Source organism: Malaclemys terrapin, chromosome 10 (assembly GCF_027887155.1).
Source record: "Malaclemys terrapin pileata isolate rMalTer1 chromosome 10, rMalTer1.hap1, whole genome shotgun sequence".
NCBI classification, from domain to species: domain Eukaryota; kingdom Metazoa; phylum Chordata; order Testudines; family Emydidae; genus Malaclemys; species Malaclemys terrapin.
The window spans coordinates 25,499,605-25,517,216 of record NC_071514.1 but is presented as its reverse complement, the minus strand read 5'-3'; the positions used below and the strand labels follow the sequence as shown (position 1 = coordinate 25,517,216).

The window sequence follows — 17,612 nt, the reverse complement described above, 5'->3', positions numbered from 1 at the left end:
GAACTGCTGGTTCTGCTCACCAAGGTGGACAATAAGGAAAAGGCATTTCAAATGTATGTGGGGAGGGGGAGGGGGGATGAAAGGAGATGGTGGAAGGAGAACAGGTGTCCAGCCTCTGTGACCCCAGGGCAGTGGAGATTGTGACTGGAATGATCACTCTTGCAGGGACAGAGGCATTGTGGAATGCGTGCTGGAGGACTGTTAGTCGATACAACTAATACAGTGTCTGCTCATACTTTGTTGACCTTACTAGGATGACCATAGCTCTATGCTGCTCTGAGATGTGGTGTTACTGTGTCACTGTAACGGGCTGCTTACCAGGTGGGAGACCAATTTAAGTGTAGCCACATGTATAACTAAGTTAATGCAAGTGGATTTGTGTTGACCTAACTTGGTAGTGTTGACCAGGCCTTTGATCCTACCCCATCATGGACTTCTCTCCCACGCCATTCCACTACTAAAGATTTTCAGAAGAGGGTGGTCTTGGATGAAACCATCATGGGCAACTGACTTGTCGTGACTAATACACGTTAGTTGTAGCCATGACAGTCCCAGGATATTAAAGAGACAAGGTGAGTGAAGTAATATCTTTTATTGAGCCTATTTCTGTGGGTGAGAAAGAGAAGCTTTTGAGCCACATAGAGCTCTTCTTCAGGTCTGGGGCCCCAGTTAGTGCAATAAAAGATATCTTGTCCACCTTGTCTCTTGTAGTGACTAATACAGAACTCTACCTGTGGCCAACAAATCTGCTTTTGAAGAATGTGGGTGTTTATTACTGCCTAATCTTCCAGTTTTAACAGTGCGAATATGGTGTTACTATATCATTTCTTTCCTCCTCTTCCCCCGCGGGGGCCCCCCCCCAGATTAAACTCTATGTACTGTATATAAATTTTGGCTCTTGGGACAGAATCCATGAAGCCCCTTAAGATCTTAATTTCCATGGAAATCAACGGACATTAGGAAACTGAATACAAATTAGGAGCCTAAATTCCTTTGTGGATTTTATGTTTGGCACCCAAGTTTTTATGTAACCAAACTTCATTTTAACCACACAAAGCAGCAAACTGTAATAGGTTTCCAGTGTTCAAAATGCTGTCACAGGTTGTGCCTTTTCAAGAGTTCTTTGGGCTACAAAATCTTCTGAGACTGCATCTTCACCAAGTGTTAAAGTTAAGACTGGTAATGTGCAGGCCTAGCCATTCAGGTGAATAAAAATACTTGAACTACTTAAAAATATTTCAGTGCAAGCTTTATTTCCTTTTCTGAGAAGCTCTGTATATGCTGGAATTTGTTGAATTTCGTCTCTCTTAAGCATATCAAACTATTGCATAAACTCAGACTTGTCTTGGGTTATTAAATGCATGACGTGAAATGCCATTCATTCTTTAATTCTTGTATTGAAGCTTTATTGATAAAGAATACATTGTTTATACCAACAGTCTAGTATATTCAGACTGCTGTACTTAGCTTTGTATATTTACTAGGCTAATCTAGTATTAGATCATGAGCTCTTGACTGATGACACTCTGCCTTTTTTTATTTTATTTTATTTTTATTTTTTTGAGACTCCCTCTTTGAACTATTCAACGAACTGTCAAGTCTAATACCTGGTGGTTCTGTTTTTATGATGATAGAAATGAGTGAAGCATCAAAATCTATTGTAGCTAATATGTTTAACAGACTTGGGGGAGAGGCAAAAAATAGTATAGTATAGTTAGTTATTGTAGCTTTGCAAAGAGGGTCCCGAGCCTACTGAGGGATTTGTTTTGGTGGCTCCTGAAATGGGAGAGGGCAAAAGGACAGCATAGCCTGGGTCCTGCAAGATTTCCAGTCCCCCACAGGACTTCTGGGGTAGGCTTGAGATCTCACCAAGGTTTGGCACCATAAGGTCTTGAGGGATTTCACATGAGATTTGGATCCATGATAAGAGTCATGCTCAGAGCCACTTGCTGTTTGCTGATTTCCAATAGTTTAATCCACCCTCCCGCCTTCTAGGTCACTGTGGGCTGTGACTGTTGCCTGCTTTGGGGCTGGAAAGGAATTTTTCACTATACCAGCAGATTGGCCAATGCTGGTTGGGGTTTTTGCCTTTCTTGTAGCAGAACCTCAGGGCTGAGTTTTGGGCTACTGAATGGCTGGAATTCTCCTCCTCCCAGAGGTCACAGTTTGAACCGATGTGAGTCATAACTTTTGGCAGGTGCCCAGTGCAGGAACTTTCTGGTTTAGGCTCCAGATCCAAAAAGACCACATGGGGGCATCTCCTTTCAAGATGGGGGCATCATGTTTAACCCCCTGGGAACAAATGCAAACCACGGGGTGGGGCACTACCCCAAGGGACTGCCCCACCAATGCGCTTGATAGCAGTGCTGGCTGGGGTTGGGTCTATGTCCCCTCTTGCCTCAACCCCCCGAAAGAGGCAGGGATGCTACTGGGTGAGTGGAGGCACCCAGAGACCCTCCTAGTGTGGTGATTGGCTCCCCCTGCAGAGGGAGCCCTCAGGAATTGGCAAAGGATCAGTGAGGTGGGAGTGATTGGTGGGCTGTCCCTCAGGAGGAACCTTGGATGTAATTTGACTAATAAGTTGTAGCCTGGTTAAAACCCACATCACATGTCTTTGCCCTCTTCCATGCACTGAGCATGCCAAACTACCATTTGACCATTATCTCTTCAAGGTTATTAGCCCAAAACGACTTTCTAAAAATTTTAAAGTTGGGAGTGGGGAGAATCTCTTGTTCTCCAATCTGAGGTTGTGGGAAGGAAATTTTTTTTTGCACTCCATCATTGTCAAATCCCAAAGGTCCATGCTACCTTACAGGTCAAGCATCACCTGGATCAATTTCTAGGTAGGTTCTTAAAGTGAATATCCATCCACACTATTTTATGGCCATCATTGGCAATCTTATGCCACCAAAGATTTTGGCGACCACATGATTGCCAGCGATGTAGCAGCATCCCCTGCCTGAGCTTGGCTGCCAGGGACAGGGGCCGAGTGAGCCAGAGTCCCCTCTCTCTGGCATGTTTCTGGCTCACTTGGCCCCTGTCTGCAGAGGCGGGGCGGGGAGGGGCACCACCATCTCTGCAGCCAGGCTCTCTCGGGGAGCTGCTGCACCGCACAGAGCAGCGACCCAGAGTGGTCACTTTAGCCGCATGAGATGCGGCTCCAGCCCGCTCAGGCACGGCTGCCAGGGAGAGCAGCCGAAAATGCCTGGTGGGGATGGTGCAGCAGGAGAAGGACAGAGTACCCTTCACCCCCACGCAGGTAACATGGGGTGGGGAGAGTGGCAGCGGACCCGGGCTGGGCGGGGGGGTGGAGGGGATGTCGCTAGGCAGAGGAGACATATGGGGCAATCACGTGTTCTCCCCTTTAGATTATCACACCTCCCCCCCCGTATTGGGAGGCACAAGTCATCTATGGGCCAGCAGGGAGGTCTCAAACTACTGGTCCCTTACAAAGCTATCATCAAAGCAGGGAATTGTTAGTCCTTCTCCTTCCAAAATGGCATTGGAAGAGTTCTAGCATTCCTGGTTGTGTTGGTTTCCTAGGTCATCTCAAGAGGTCTAATCTATTAAACTTGATAAGGCATCCTATACTATGGTATACAGAGCCTCACAGCATGCCAACTTTTGTTTTGAATATAAAGTTCCTAAATTAAGCTGTTATTGCTCTACCCTGAATAATGAGCAATCCTTTCCACCCCAGCTGCAGAAACACCTAAAACTTAACAAAACAAACAATCTGTAGTGATACTGAGGTCTAGTCTGCACTAGAAAAAGTTTGCTGGTATAGCTATACTAGCAAACCCTCCTGGTCTAGATTCAACTTAGATCAGTAAGAGTTCTTTTGCCAGTATATTGTTTATACCAGTCCCCTGAACGAAATAAGCTATCCTGGCAAAAGCACTCAGATCTGTGTAACTGTCTACATTAAGGCTTTTGCCAGTACATGAATATAATTTTAAAAAATCACACTCCTAACAAATATTACTGGCAAAATTTCCTAGTCTAGATCTGGCTTCACTCTGTTAATCATCTTTAGATTAACTACCTACCACTTGAAGTAAAATGTTCCCAATAAAAGACTGTTTTGCAGAAGTAATAAATGTTGAAGTTTTTATGTACAAATGAAAAAGCTGTTTGCGGCATATAATAATCCTTTATTCTTTCAGTTATCCTCCCTTACTGACTGATTCATCCTGTTGAGCAGACTTTCCATTCTTTTGGTCCTCCAGGAAAGACGTGTAATCTGGAGGACATTTCCCAAACGTATCATGATGATTTTGGGATATTGAGAATTCAAGTTAACTGAGCTCTGTCTTTAGTTTTACTTGCATCTCTTATTAAATACTACCACCACTGATTCACACCATACTAATCTGCTACTGAAATCCAGGATGATTTCCATCAAAATATAGTATCTGGATTAGACTAGCTTTCAGTCTGAAATGAGTTATGCCAAAGGTTGGTTTTATTTTACCATAGTTTAAAAAAAAAAAAATCTTTAAATTGAGGTTGAGATGGACTGTAACTTTTTTATTTTATATTTCAGGAAAACACACGAATTGTGAGGGTGAAGATCATATCTGGAATTGGTCTGGCCAAAAAGGATATCTTAGGAGCCAGGTAAGGGTATGTGCTTGGTCTGTAAAGGCAGAGTTCATGGTACATCATTTTCTTCACAAAAATCTAATATTGAATAATACTGTTTACTATCCCATCTAGTACCAATGTACCTTCAAGTCCTGTTAAACTTCCTTGCAAAAAAAAAAATTAAAAAAAAATTGTTTATTATCCAGTCTCTGGCCCTTTCTACTAAGGCTGTCAAACTGAAGACTCTTTGTTGTCTTGCCCAAGAGTCTACTTGGTCAGGTGTTGTAAGCATATTTTTCTGCAGGTAAGGTTGTAGCTAAATCACAGTAGCTCAAAATATTAGCTGTGAATGCTATAATCCCTGTTCTTATCCATGCCTTAGCAGTGGGAAGTGGCAGCTGCGTTGAATGTGGGTAGGCGCTAGACCAATGGTCTCCAACCTCTTTACACCCAAGATCACTTTTTGAATTTAAGGGCAACCCAGGATCTAACCCACCCCTTCCCCAAAGCCCCACCCCACTCACTCCATTCTCTCTCTCTCACACATACACACCCACCCACACACACACACACCCATCACTCGCCCTCACTCACTTTCACTGGGCTGGGGTAGGAGGTTGGGCTTTGGGAGGGGTTGTGGGCTCTGGCTGGGGCCAAGGGGTTTGCAGTGTGGGAGGGGGCCCTGGGCTGAGCCTGGGGGTTGAGGTGCAGGAGGGGGCAAGGGGTGCAAGCTTTGGGAGGGAGTTTGGGTGCAGGAGGGGGCTCTGGGCTGGGGCAGTGTTGGGGTGCAGAAGGAGGTTCAGGGTGTGGGCTCTGGGAGGGAATTTGGGTGCAGGAGGAAGCTATGGGCTGCAGCAGAGTGTTGGGGTGTAGGAGGGGGTGGGAGTGCTGGCTCGGGGGGGGTTCAGGGCTGGGGTTCAGGATGCAGGAGGGGGTTGGGTGCAGGGGGGGGTTGGGGTGCTGGCTCTGAGAAGGGGCTAAGGGTTGGGGGTTGCAGCCTCCCGCCAGGCAGCATTTACATCCGGCAGCTCCTTGTCGGCAGTGCAGCATGGCTGTTGCTAAGACAGGCACCCTGCCTACCCCGGCTCCACGCCGATCCTGGAAGGGGCCAGTGCGTTCCCCGGGGTGGGAGGTGGCACATGGCTTCGCACGCTGTCCCTCTCTGCAAGCACCGCCCCGCAGCTCCCATCGGGCTCAGCTCCCCGTTCCTGGTCAATGTTAGCTGCGGGGACGGTGCTTGCAGTCAGGAGCAGCACGCAGAGGGAGATCCTTGCCCCCTCTTTTCCCCCCCACCCCCCCGCCCGCAGGGCCATGATGGCCGCTTCTGGGAGCAGTGTGGGACTGGGGCAGGCAGGGAGCCTGTCTTAGTGGCAGCCCCAGTGTGGTGCCAGAGATCGCGATCAACTGGGAGATCCTGTAGGATCGACCAGTCGATGGTGATCGACCGGTTGGTGACCATTGAGCTAGAATATGGCACACAGTTCACCAGCTCAGTAGATGTGGGTGACTGTAGAAGGGAGACCGGTTTCAGAGTGGTAGCCGTGTTAGTCTGTATCAGCAAAAACAATGCGGAGTCCTTGTGGCACCTTATAGACTAACACATTTATTTGGGCATAAGCTTTCGTGGGCTAAAACCCACTTCATCAGATGCATGGGATGGAAAATACAGTAGGAAAATATATATGTAGCAGTACATGAAAAGATGGGAGTTACCTTACCAAGTGGGGGATCGAGACAATTCAATTAAAGTGCGCTATTATCAAAAGGGTGAAAAGTCACTTTTGTAGTGGTAATCAGGGTGGCGCATTTCAAACAGTTAACAAGAAGGTGTGAGTAACAGTAGGTGCAAATTAGCATGGATAAATTAGGTGGTTTTTTTTTTTTGTTTTTTTTTTTTAAGTTCTTGTAGTGACCCATCCACTCCCAGTCTTCATTCAGGCCTAATTTGATGGTGTCCAGTTTGTCAAACTGTTTATAGGCCTGTCAGTCTGACATTGATTCCAGGCAAGATAATGGAGTGGTGCAGGATTCTGTTAATAGAGCATTAAAGGAGGGCAGTATAATTAATACCACTCAATAAGTGTTTATGAAAAATAGATCCTATCAAACTAACTGATATCTCGTTACGACATTTCAGGTTTGGTTGATAAAGGTAATAGTGATGCTGTAATATATTTAGACTTCTGTAAGGCACATTTTGATTTAAAAAAAAAAAAAAAAAAAAGCAGAGCTGTTCAAAATTAACAAGGCACACGTTAAATGGTGGCTAACTGATAGGTCTTAATATGTAATTGTAAACAGAAAATCATGGAAGAGGGGGTGTTAGTGGGGTCCCACAGGGATTGGTTCTTGACCCTACGCTATTTAACGCTTTTATCAATGACCTGGAAGAAAACACAAAATAGCTGTTAAAGTTTGCGGATGACACAAATTGGAGTGGCGTAAATAATGAGGAGGAGAGCTCACTGATACAGAACAATCTGGATTGGTTGGTAAGCTTGGTACAAGCAAGCAAAATGCATTTTAATATGGCTAAATGTAAATGCATACATTTAGAAACAAAGAATATAAGCCATATTTACAAGATGGGGAACTATCCTGGGAAAGCACTCCAAAAAAGATTTGGGAGTCATGGTGGATAATCAGCTGAACACGAGTTCTCAGTGAGATACTGGTCCAAAGGGCTAATGGGATCCTTAGATGCATAAATAGGTATCTCAAGTATGAGGGGAGAGATTATTTTATCTCTGTATTTGGCACTGGTGTGACAGCTATTGTAACACCGTGTTCCCAGTTTTAGTGGTCAACAATTCAGGAATGTTGATAAACTGGGGAGGGTTTTCAAAAGAACCACAAGAGTTAAAGGATTAGAAAACATACCTTACAGAGCTCTGTCTGTTCAGTTTAACAAAGAAAAGACTAAGGGGTGACTTCATAACTGTCTATAATTATCTAGATGGGGAACAAATATTTCATAATTTAGAAGATAAGGGTATGGCTGGAGGTTGAAGCTAGGTAAATTTTGACTGGAAATAAGCTGTACATTTTTAACAGCGGAGGTAATTAATCATTGGAACAATTTAGGATCATGATGGATTCTCTCACTGTAAATTGTTAAATCAAGATCTCGTTCAAAAGGAATGACTTTGATTAAGTTCTTTGGACTGTATTCTACAGGTGGTCAGACCAATGATCACAGTAGTCCCTTCTAGCCTTTAAATTTAACAGGAGTTGTGAAGATTCTTACATTTCAACATTTTAAAAACTAATTAAGAATAATACTGACAACTGTTGGAAATTTTTTTTTTAACTTCAGCTCTTTTTTTCCAGTGATCCTTATGTGAAAGTGACAGTGTATGAGCCAGTGAATGGAATCTTTACCAGTGTTCAAACAAAAACTATTAAAAAGGTTAGACTTACCTCTTCTCCCACCCCCCCCCCCCTTATTTTATCAAGAATCCAGGCAGAAAGCTAAGATTGGAATAAGTAGGACTGCATTTCCTCGCCACCTCTTTGGGGGTAAGAGTTGGGGGAATCTAAGGAAGGGAACATTCTATAATTTACTCTCTTAGTTCTGCAGCTCAGCTGTGGCATTGCTGTGGAATTCTCATTTCAATATGTTTCTTAATGGAAGGGAATGGAAAAGGAGTGTGTAGTCTCAAAAGTAGGCCATTCATGGGGAGGCCTGGTGCCATCATGGGGCCTTCACCTTTTCTCTCCCTTCCTCCATCTCTAGCATAGCTCACTGAAGAGCCATGCTGATATTGATCCCTCTATGACACATAGAGGGGCAAGTAGAAGGTTTTTTTTTTTTTTTTTTAGCTCACTAACCTCAAAGCCACTAACATAGAAAATCAGTTGGATTTAGAGGGGAGCATGCAGCAGTCACTGTTCCCCAACTTAGAATGTCACCGTGACAGTTAGGGAGTGCATGTTTTCTGCGCCTTTTCCATGTGCACCGGCCGGAATCTAGCAATATTTGTTTGAGTTGGCTCCCTTCTGCACTACACTGAAGGAGCATGAGGCCTGGTTTTTGGCCTATGACTTCTTGTATCTTAACTAGCAAAGTTAAAAACTTATTTATGCTTAAGAGAGTGTCACATCAACTGAAATAGATGCAGATCTTCAAGCAAGGCAATAGTACAGAACACTGTGTATAATCAAAATGTTGTCTCTTTATCTGTAGACCTTGAATCCAAAGTGGAATGAAGAGTTCTTGTTTAGAGTAAGTGCCTTTATTAGTTTGATTATATATTTTTTACATTCTTCAATGTAATATGCAAGATATGTGCTACTAATATGCACTTAATACTACTAAAACAAATACTTTCACAACTTGCTGTGTTGTACTGCAAAATACCATCTTGTAGCGAATTTTCTTTGTGGTTGGGTAGAAATTTACAGAATGAGAAAAATAGCTCATATTATCTACAGAACCAGTTAGTCTGTTTCTGATGCATCTATTTGAGGTGGGCTATTAAGCACTGATTTTCAGTTGAAGAAATTTTAATATTCTGAAACACTGAATAGACTGCTCTTCCTAATTGTGTAGTTCTGCAGCTGCATTACTTTTGGTGGGGAATAGATCTAACATTTAACTTTTTCTTAAAGGGCTTATTAATCCTTTTTACATGCACCAAACCAGCCTCTAGAGGGCATGCAACAACTTAAGCAGAAAATTGTAACTTTCCTCCTAACTTGGACTCCAATTCAGGATTTAAAAAGATAAATCTATTCCAAAGTAAATTAGATAATTCAAAGCAAAATATTGACAAGAATTGCTGAGTCATATTCATTTTTTTTATATTGAACTGGTAGCAGTGGTAACACCTGAAAAACATGGATAGATAAGCTTGATAACTGAGCCATCAGTTTTAAACAAAGTATGTAACTATTGAATTTGATAAAGTTTCTAGAGGAAAAATGCAGAAAGATGCGCTTCCTGAGTATTGGGTGAGTATTGGGAGTGGGGAGGAAGCAGAGAAACAGAAGTAATTGGGTCCTGTAGACCATAAGAAAAGGGTACTGAATCCTTTTTTTGCGCCATGCCATGCCTTTCCCCATCCTCTCTTCCGGATACCATTTCATGAGGCCATATGTAAGAAGGAAATTAAGAGACCCAAGGCAGATATTGCAGAGTAAATAGATAAAAATAAATACAAATAAGAGATTCTGTAAGTATTTCAGAAGGAAGCTTTTGAGGGAGCTGGTGGACCCACTGGACCACCAAAAGGTAAAAACCTGGGAAGATAAGGATATTGCTGAGAAACTGTTTTGAGGTGAGGTCTTCACTAGAGCAGGAGAGTTGTTGAGGTACTATTCGAGATTGATGCCTCAAAAGAAGAGGTGCTGGAACAAATTGATGACATAATAAGCATCATGCCATCTGGACCTTGTGACCTATCTCAGAGACTTCTGAAATAATTTAAGAATTAAATGGATTAGCTGTTTTGAAAAAATATGCAGCCTTGTTAGAACAGACTACTGTACTAGAGGATGGGAGGGTTACAACTGTAACACCTGTATCTTTGAAATAAAGTGCTTGGAATGATCTTGAGAGTTGAGACAAGTAAGCCTGCTCATGTACATGGTATATTAGTTGAAATAACTAAAATATAGAATGCATACAAGATCATTATTTTCTAGGACTAACCAGCACAGCTTCTACAAAGGAAAAATTGGACATCACTAACCTTTTTTAGAATTGTTTAAAATGTCAAACTAGTGGATAAAGGACATTTATTTGGACTTGCAAAAGGCCTCTTGATGACCCTTGCAAGAGATTACTAAAGAGACTAAGTAGTCATGGAGTGAGAAGTATATTAATAGTCAAGGGTCAGTAAATGGTTAAGACAGGAAACCATTGGAATAAATTATCAGTTTTCATCATGGCAAAATGTTAAAGTGGTGTGACAAGGCTCCATTTTAAGACTGTGTTTTCTATTTTGGAAAAGGGGAGAGCAGTTGGGAGATAACTTGAGATAACACATCTGCTTGGGGTTAGTCAAGACTAAAGAAGAGTGGAGTTTTCAGAGATGTAAACAGGCGAGGTGAATTTCATGCTAAATGAAATTGTGTGCCTTCATGCACAGTAATGCACATTGGAAGAAGTAATTTAAATTACTTGTATATGTTACTTGATACTAAATTCAGTTTGCCTAAGGAAAAAAGATCTGAGCATCACTGTGACCAGAACAATGAACACCTTTGTTCAATATGCAGCAGCAGTCAAAAAAGCAAATAGATGCATAAAGATCAGGGTGGAGAACAAAATGGAAATTTATAATGACCTTATAAATCAATGGTATGCCCTCACTTAGAATACTGTGAATTCTGACTGCTGCATCTGAAAATGATAGCAGAATTAGATGGAATTGAGAGGAATTAAAGAAATGAAAAACTCAGAGCTGAGATAATTAAGTTTGGACCCAAAAGCAGACACAATAATGAATGGGTAGAACAAAGGTAGACTAGGAACTTCTGAGCACCTTTTGCTATAACACAAGAACAAGGGTACATCAATTAAGTTGAAAGGTGGGAGATTCAAAACTAACTTTAAAATTTTTCTCACAATCTAAAATTAAACTGTAGAACTAATTGCCATAGAATATCAGAGGTCAAGAGCTTTGCAGGAGTTCCAAAAAAGAATTGTAGTTTTAAATGTATAGCAAATATAAAAGTTTATAGTATTAGAGATTTGACAGGGATTTACCCTTAAGCATCAGGATTTAGAAGCCAAATTTTAACTATTGGATGGTGGGGAATGGTTACAAGAAAACTTAACCTGCCCCCAAGTTATCTGGTAAGTACAGGGTTTCTTGCATCTTTCTCTGAAATACATGGTACTAGCCCCTGCTGGGGACAGGGCAGTAGATTAAATGGACTGCACTACTGATCCAGTATGGCAGTTTCATTATTACTTCTGCGCTGTTTCATCTGGATAATCAAAAGTACCTCTGCTTCAGTGTGGGGGAATGACCTAGCTAGTTTGGGCACTCTGCAGCACCACGAGAGCTCCCAGAAAAGTCTAGCAGTAGTAATGGCCATCCTACCTTGATGACTGCCTGATAAGAGCCAATTCATAAAGGAGTGCATCTGCTTTATCTCCTGGTTAAAAAGTGAGACATGATGGAACCAGGGTTTGATCATAGCCCGAGCCTTGCCTCATCAATTCCAATACACTGATTTACTGGATGTAGCAGTGGATTTTCAAGCCCTTGTGCCCAACCTACTAGATTTCTTTGTCTCAGAAGCAAGCTCAGGTTCTACCACTCAATTTGAGGTCCAGTCTGACAGCCTGGATGCTTGCTGGATGAATGTGTTCTTTATTGTTCTGCAAGAGAGTTCTTTGAATTTCTTCAGAGCAAGGATCTTCTGCAAGAAACTCATTCTGAAGTGGGGAAAGATGAAGAATTTCAGCTTCACCAGTCTTCCATTCCATTTGTCCTGGACTATTGGATCTCCCCCTTATCTCTGAAAGTTTGTTTTTTCTGTCATACGTTGGTACATGACACTTGTATTCTTTCTTCCTACTTAAATGGCTTGGTTTATGTTTTACCTCCTGTTCAAGAGCAGTCTCCATCCTGGGACATGCTGCTTTTCAAACTGACATTACAAGGAAATTCTGGTAATAGCTCCATATATTGAAAAAGAGGGCATTCCTTGTCAGGGCCGGTGCAAGGAAGTTTCGCGCCCTAAGTGAAACTTCCACCTTGCGCCCCCAGCCCTGCGGCAGCTCCGTGCCCCCCGCCCCCACAGCAGCTCTCCCCCCTCCCTCAGGGGAGCCGTGCAGCAGCTCCCCACTCCAGCTCACCTCTGCTCTGCCTCCTCCCCAAGCATGCTGCCCCCACTCTAATTCTCCTCCCCTCCCAGGCTTGCGGCGCCAAACACCTGATTGGTGCTGCAAGCCTGGGAGGCAGGAGAAGTGGAGCGGCCGCTGTGCTGGGAGAGGGAGTCTGAGCCGCATGTGTCAGTGCGCCGCCAGCAGCCCAGCCCAGCCCAGGAACGCTGTTTTTAAAAAAAAAAAAAAAATTGGGGGCACCACTTTTTGGTGCCGGCCCTGTTCCTGGTGGTAAACTCACCTAGTTGATTCACAAGATAGAGGAACTAATGGATGACCCACAGTGACACACTCTATGCTGTATCCTTCTAGGGTAAGGATGATCCTTGACCCTATGTAAACTTCTCCCAAAAGTGGCTTCTAATTTTAATTAAATCAATCCTCTAACCTACGGTATTTTACCACAAGCCGTATTCGCTACCTAGGGAGGCTGGGTTATTTACTTCATGGGACTAAACCATTTTGAAAATCAGTGACCTTCATATGCTAGACTAAAGGTTGCTCATTTCTGCTCAGACTGTCAAAGTGGATCTGACTCTCCATCACTGCTGTCATTTAGCAAGGATCCAGATACAGTAATTTCTCACTTAAAGTCTTCCCGGTTAACGTCGTTTCGTTGCTGATCAGTTAGGGAACATGGTCATTTAAAGTTGTGCAATGCTCCCTTCTAATGTTGTTTGGCAGCCACCTGCTTTGTCTACTGCTTGCAGGAAGAGCTGCCTGTTGCAGCTAGCTGGTGGGGGCTTGGAACCAGGGTGAACCAGCAGCCCCCCTATCAGCTCCCTGCTCCCCTAAGTTCCCTGTGCTGCAGCCATCCAGCAGGATAGCAATTGCAGCTGTCCCTCCCCCCACTGCCATGTGCTGCTCTTGCCCTCTGCCTTGGAGCTGCTCCCCAAGACTCCTGCTTGCTGTGTGGGAGGGAGGGAAGGAAGGGGGGGGCTAATGTCAGTGTCCCCCTTCCCCCTGCTCCTGCACCCCGCTTATTCCATCTTCCATAGAGCGGGGGGGAGACACCAGGGCTCAGGATGAGGGAGCTTGCAGCAGCTGGTCTTGGGAAGCTGATCTAAATAACAAGGCAGTGTACTTAAAGGGGAAATGCGCATATCTCTCACACATACCCCCTTCCTCCATTCCTGCTGCCTTGTAGAGTGAGAGAGTTAACCCTTGAGGGCTCAACCAATTGCTAGTTCATCATTTAGCAGTAAGGGAAATATCCCACCTTCTGACTCCTCCACCTCAATCAAGCTTCACAATCATCATCACTGTGTACCAGAATTAAATTGTTTGTTTAAAACTTATACTGTGTGTGTGTGCTATATATAGTCCGGGGTCAGCAACCTTTCAGAAATGGTGCGCCGAGTCTTCATTTATTCACTCTAATTTAAGGTTTCGCGTGCCAGTAATACATTTTAACGTTTTTAGAAGGTCTCTTTCTAGAAGTCTATAATATATAACTAAACTATTGTTGTATGTAAAGTAAATAAGGTTTTTAAAATGTTTAAGAAGTTTCATTTAAAATTAAATTAAAATGCAGATCCCTCCGGACCGGTGGCCAGGACCCTGGGCAGTGTGAGTGACACTGAAAATCAGCTCGCGTGCCACCTTCGGCATGCATGCCACAGATTGCCTACTCCTGATATAGTCTTTTGTCGGGTGAAAAAAAATTTCCCTGCAACCTAACTCCCACATTTACATTAATTCTTATGGGGAAATTGGATTCGCTTAACATTGTTTCACTTAAAGTTGCGTTTTTCAGGAACATAACTACAACGTTAAGTGAGGAGTTACTGTACCAAAAAGGAGATGAGCATGTTGTACCACCTCTGAGGCATCTTCTACTACATGTCTTAAATATCTCCATAGAGAGAATGCTGCTACCTGGATTTATGGCAATACCTTCATGCAGTATTATTTGCAGGATTTAGCTGCTATGTGATACAGCAGGTTAAGGAGAGCACTCTTGTAATCTTTTTTTCAATTGTTTTTATAATGAAAAATACAAAAGGGTTAATGACTGTATATGTTCCAAAAATTGTGCACGCTGCAGGATTTCCAATAGAATTCTGCAATTTTACAACTTGTTAAAGCTGCAAGACCAGACAATACTACATGCACATAACACGATAGGATGGGAGTCACAGTAATAAAGTAAAGACCTAAATGAATAAGGAGAAGTAAAGAGAGGACAGGGAGAGAATGGATTAGATAGCATTCTTTGAGTATCTCAAGATTTTTTTTATCCACTGTGTGTAGAAACAGGATTCAGATATCTTCAAATTCATATAATTGCTCTCTACAGCGATTGGCTAGTCTTTCTTTGGCTGATTACTCAGGCCTTGTCTACACTACGAGAGTAGTTCGATTTTACTTAAATCGAATTTTTGGAATCGATATTGCAAAGTCGAACGTGTGTGTCCACACTAAGGACAGTAATTCGACTTTGTGAGTCCACACTAACGGGGAAAGCGTCGACATTGGAAGTGGTGCACTGTGGTCAGCTATCCCACAGTTCCCGGAGTCCCCGCTGCCCATTGGAATTCTGGGTGGAGCCGCAAATGCCTTCTGGGTAAAAAAAATGTGTCCAGGGTGCTTTTGGGTAACTGTCGTCATCCGTCCATCACTCCCGCCCTCCCTCCCTGAAAGCGCCGGCGGGAAATCAGTTCGCGCACTTTTCTAGTCAGTGACAGCGCGGACGCCACAGCACTGCGAGCATGGAGCCTGCTGCAACCATCACTGCAGTTGTGGCCGCTCTCAACGCCTCGCAACTTATCATACACCTTTCCCTGAGGCAGATGCAGAAAAGTCAGGCGAGGAGGCTACGTCAACGCGGTGATGGCCTGAAGTCTGAGAGTAGCACAGACCTCTCAGAAAGCAGGGGACCCAGCGCCGAGAACATCACGGTGGCAATGGGTCATGTTGATGCCGTGGAAAGGAGATTCTGGGCACGGGAAACAAGCACTGAGTGGTGGGACCGCATAGTGCTGCAGGTCTGGGATGAATCCCAGTGGCTGCGAAACTTTCGCATGCGGAAGGGAACTTTCCTGGAACTTTGTGAGTTGCTGTCCCCTGCCCTGAAGCGCAATGACACCCGGATGCGAGCAGCCCTGACTGTCCAGAAGCGAGTGGCCATAGCCCTGTGGAAGCTTGCAACGCCAGACAGCTACCGGTCAGTCGCGAACCAGTTTGGGGTGGGCAAATCTACCGTGGGGGTTGTTGTGATGCAAGTAGCCAAGGCAATCGTTGATGTACTGCTGCCAAAGGTAGTCACCCTGGGAAACGTGGAGGCGATCATAGATGGCTTCGCAGCGATGGGATTCCCAAACTGCGGTGGGGCCATAGATGGAACTCACATCCCTATCCTGGCACCGGAACACCAGGCCAGCCAGTACATTAACAGAAAGGGCTACTTTTCCATGGTGCTGCAAGCACTGGTGGACCACAGGGGACGTTTTACCAACATCTACGTGGGATGGCCGGGCAAGGTTCATGACGCTCGTGTTTTCAGGAACTCTGGTCTGTTTAGACGGCTGCAGCAAGGTATTTACTTCCCGGACCACAAAATAACTCTTGGGGATGTGGAGATGCCTATAGTCATCCTCGGGGACCCAGCCTACCCGCTAATGCCCTGGCTCATGAAGCCCTATACTGGCGCCCTGGACACTGAAAAAGAACTCTTCAACTACCGGCTGAGCAAGTGCAGAATGGTGGTGGAGTGTGCTTTTGGCCGTCTCAAGGGGAGATGGAGAAGCTTACTGACTCGCTGTGATCTCAGCGAAACCAATATCCCCATTGTTATTGCAGCTTGCTGTGTGCTCCACAATCTCTGTGAGAGCAAGGGGGAGACCTTTATGGCGGGGTGGGAGGTTGAGGAAAATAGCCTGGCTGCTGATTACTCACAGCCAGACAGCCGGGCGATTAGAAGAGACCAGCGGGAAGCGCTGTGCATCCGGAAGGCTTTGAAAGCAAAGTTCCTGAGTGAGCAGGGTAACCTGTGACTTTAAAGTTTGTGTATTGAGAAGCTAAACCTGCCCCCGTTTCTTTGCCCAGTTAATGTTGACTATCCTATCCAGTTACATACCCCCTTCACCCCACTTCCAACACACGTTTCAAAATAAAAATAGTTCTACTTTGTTAAAGCACACCGTTTTCTTGAATACTGTATTCGCGGGAATTTTTTAAAACTGGGACGCAGACTGTGGTGCGGAGCGGGTGTACTGTAGTGGCGCGAATGCAGCTTCTAAACTCAAGGATTGACAGGCTCCGCTGCGGTGGGATGGTTGTTTCAACGGAGCCTGTCACCCCTCCTGATAGGGACTGTGTGTATGGGGGGGGTCTATGTGACTTTGTGGCAGGGGGAGGACGGTTACAGATCCCCTGCTGTGTGGCTCTGTGATCCTGCCTAAGGACCGCCGCTTAAGATCTGTAACTGCCCTCCCCTGCCACAAAGTCACAGAGCAACCTACCCCCCACCACATAACATGAAAACAACCTCCCAGACTAACCAGGGTAACTAGTCACTGCATCACTGCACTATGTATGTGCCCTGCTGCTGTGCCTGCCCCCGACTATATACCCTGCCAAAGGTGACTGTCCTGTCGAATTACCAACCCCCTATCCCCCCCTCCTCCAAAAGAACATGATGGAAACAGTAGTTAACAGAAACGTATTTTTTATTATCAACCAAACATGGAACTGGGAAAGTGAAACTTGGACGGGGGCTTGTGTCAGGCGGGAAGGAAAGAACTTGTCAAATTTTGGGGAATGAGAGCCTTCTGCTGCTCGAGCTCTCTGCAGGGGTGGAGTGAGAGTTAGCAGGGACTCTGCCGCCTCTCCTTCTGTGCACTTTGGGTGAGGGGAGTATGGGACTTGGTGGCGGGGGAGGGCGGTTAGAGATGGACTGCAGCGGGGCTCTGTCCTCCTGCCTCCGTTCCTGCAGAACATCCACAAGGCGCCGGAGCGTGTCCGTTTGCTCCCTCATTAGTCCAAGCAGGGTTTGAGTCGCCTGCTGGTCTTCCTGACGCCACCTCTCCTCCCGATCCATGTTGGCTTGGTGCATTCGGGTCAAGTTCTCCCGCCACTGGGTCTGCTGTGCTGCCTGGGCTCTGGAGCAGGCTATAAGCTCCGAGAACATGTCCTCCCGTGTCCTCTTCTTCTTATGCCTAATCCGCGCTAGCCTCTGGGAGTG

General features: G+C 44.8%; 1 protein-coding gene across 2 annotated transcripts in view; it reads left to right on the top strand.

Moving 5' to 3' along the window:
- Positions 1–17,612, top strand: part of NEDD4 (NEDD4 E3 ubiquitin protein ligase) — a 121,486-nt gene that overhangs the window by 18,995 nt on the left and 84,879 nt on the right. For both annotated transcript variants that reach the window (XM_054041621.1, XM_054041620.1), the window contains exons 2-4: positions 4,547–4,620; positions 7,918–7,996; positions 8,774–8,812. In XM_054041621.1, the coding sequence (XP_053897596.1) occupies positions 4,547–4,620; positions 7,918–7,996; positions 8,774–8,812 (192 nt within the window). The remainder of the gene's footprint in view (positions 1–4,546; positions 4,621–7,917; positions 7,997–8,773; positions 8,813–17,612) is intronic.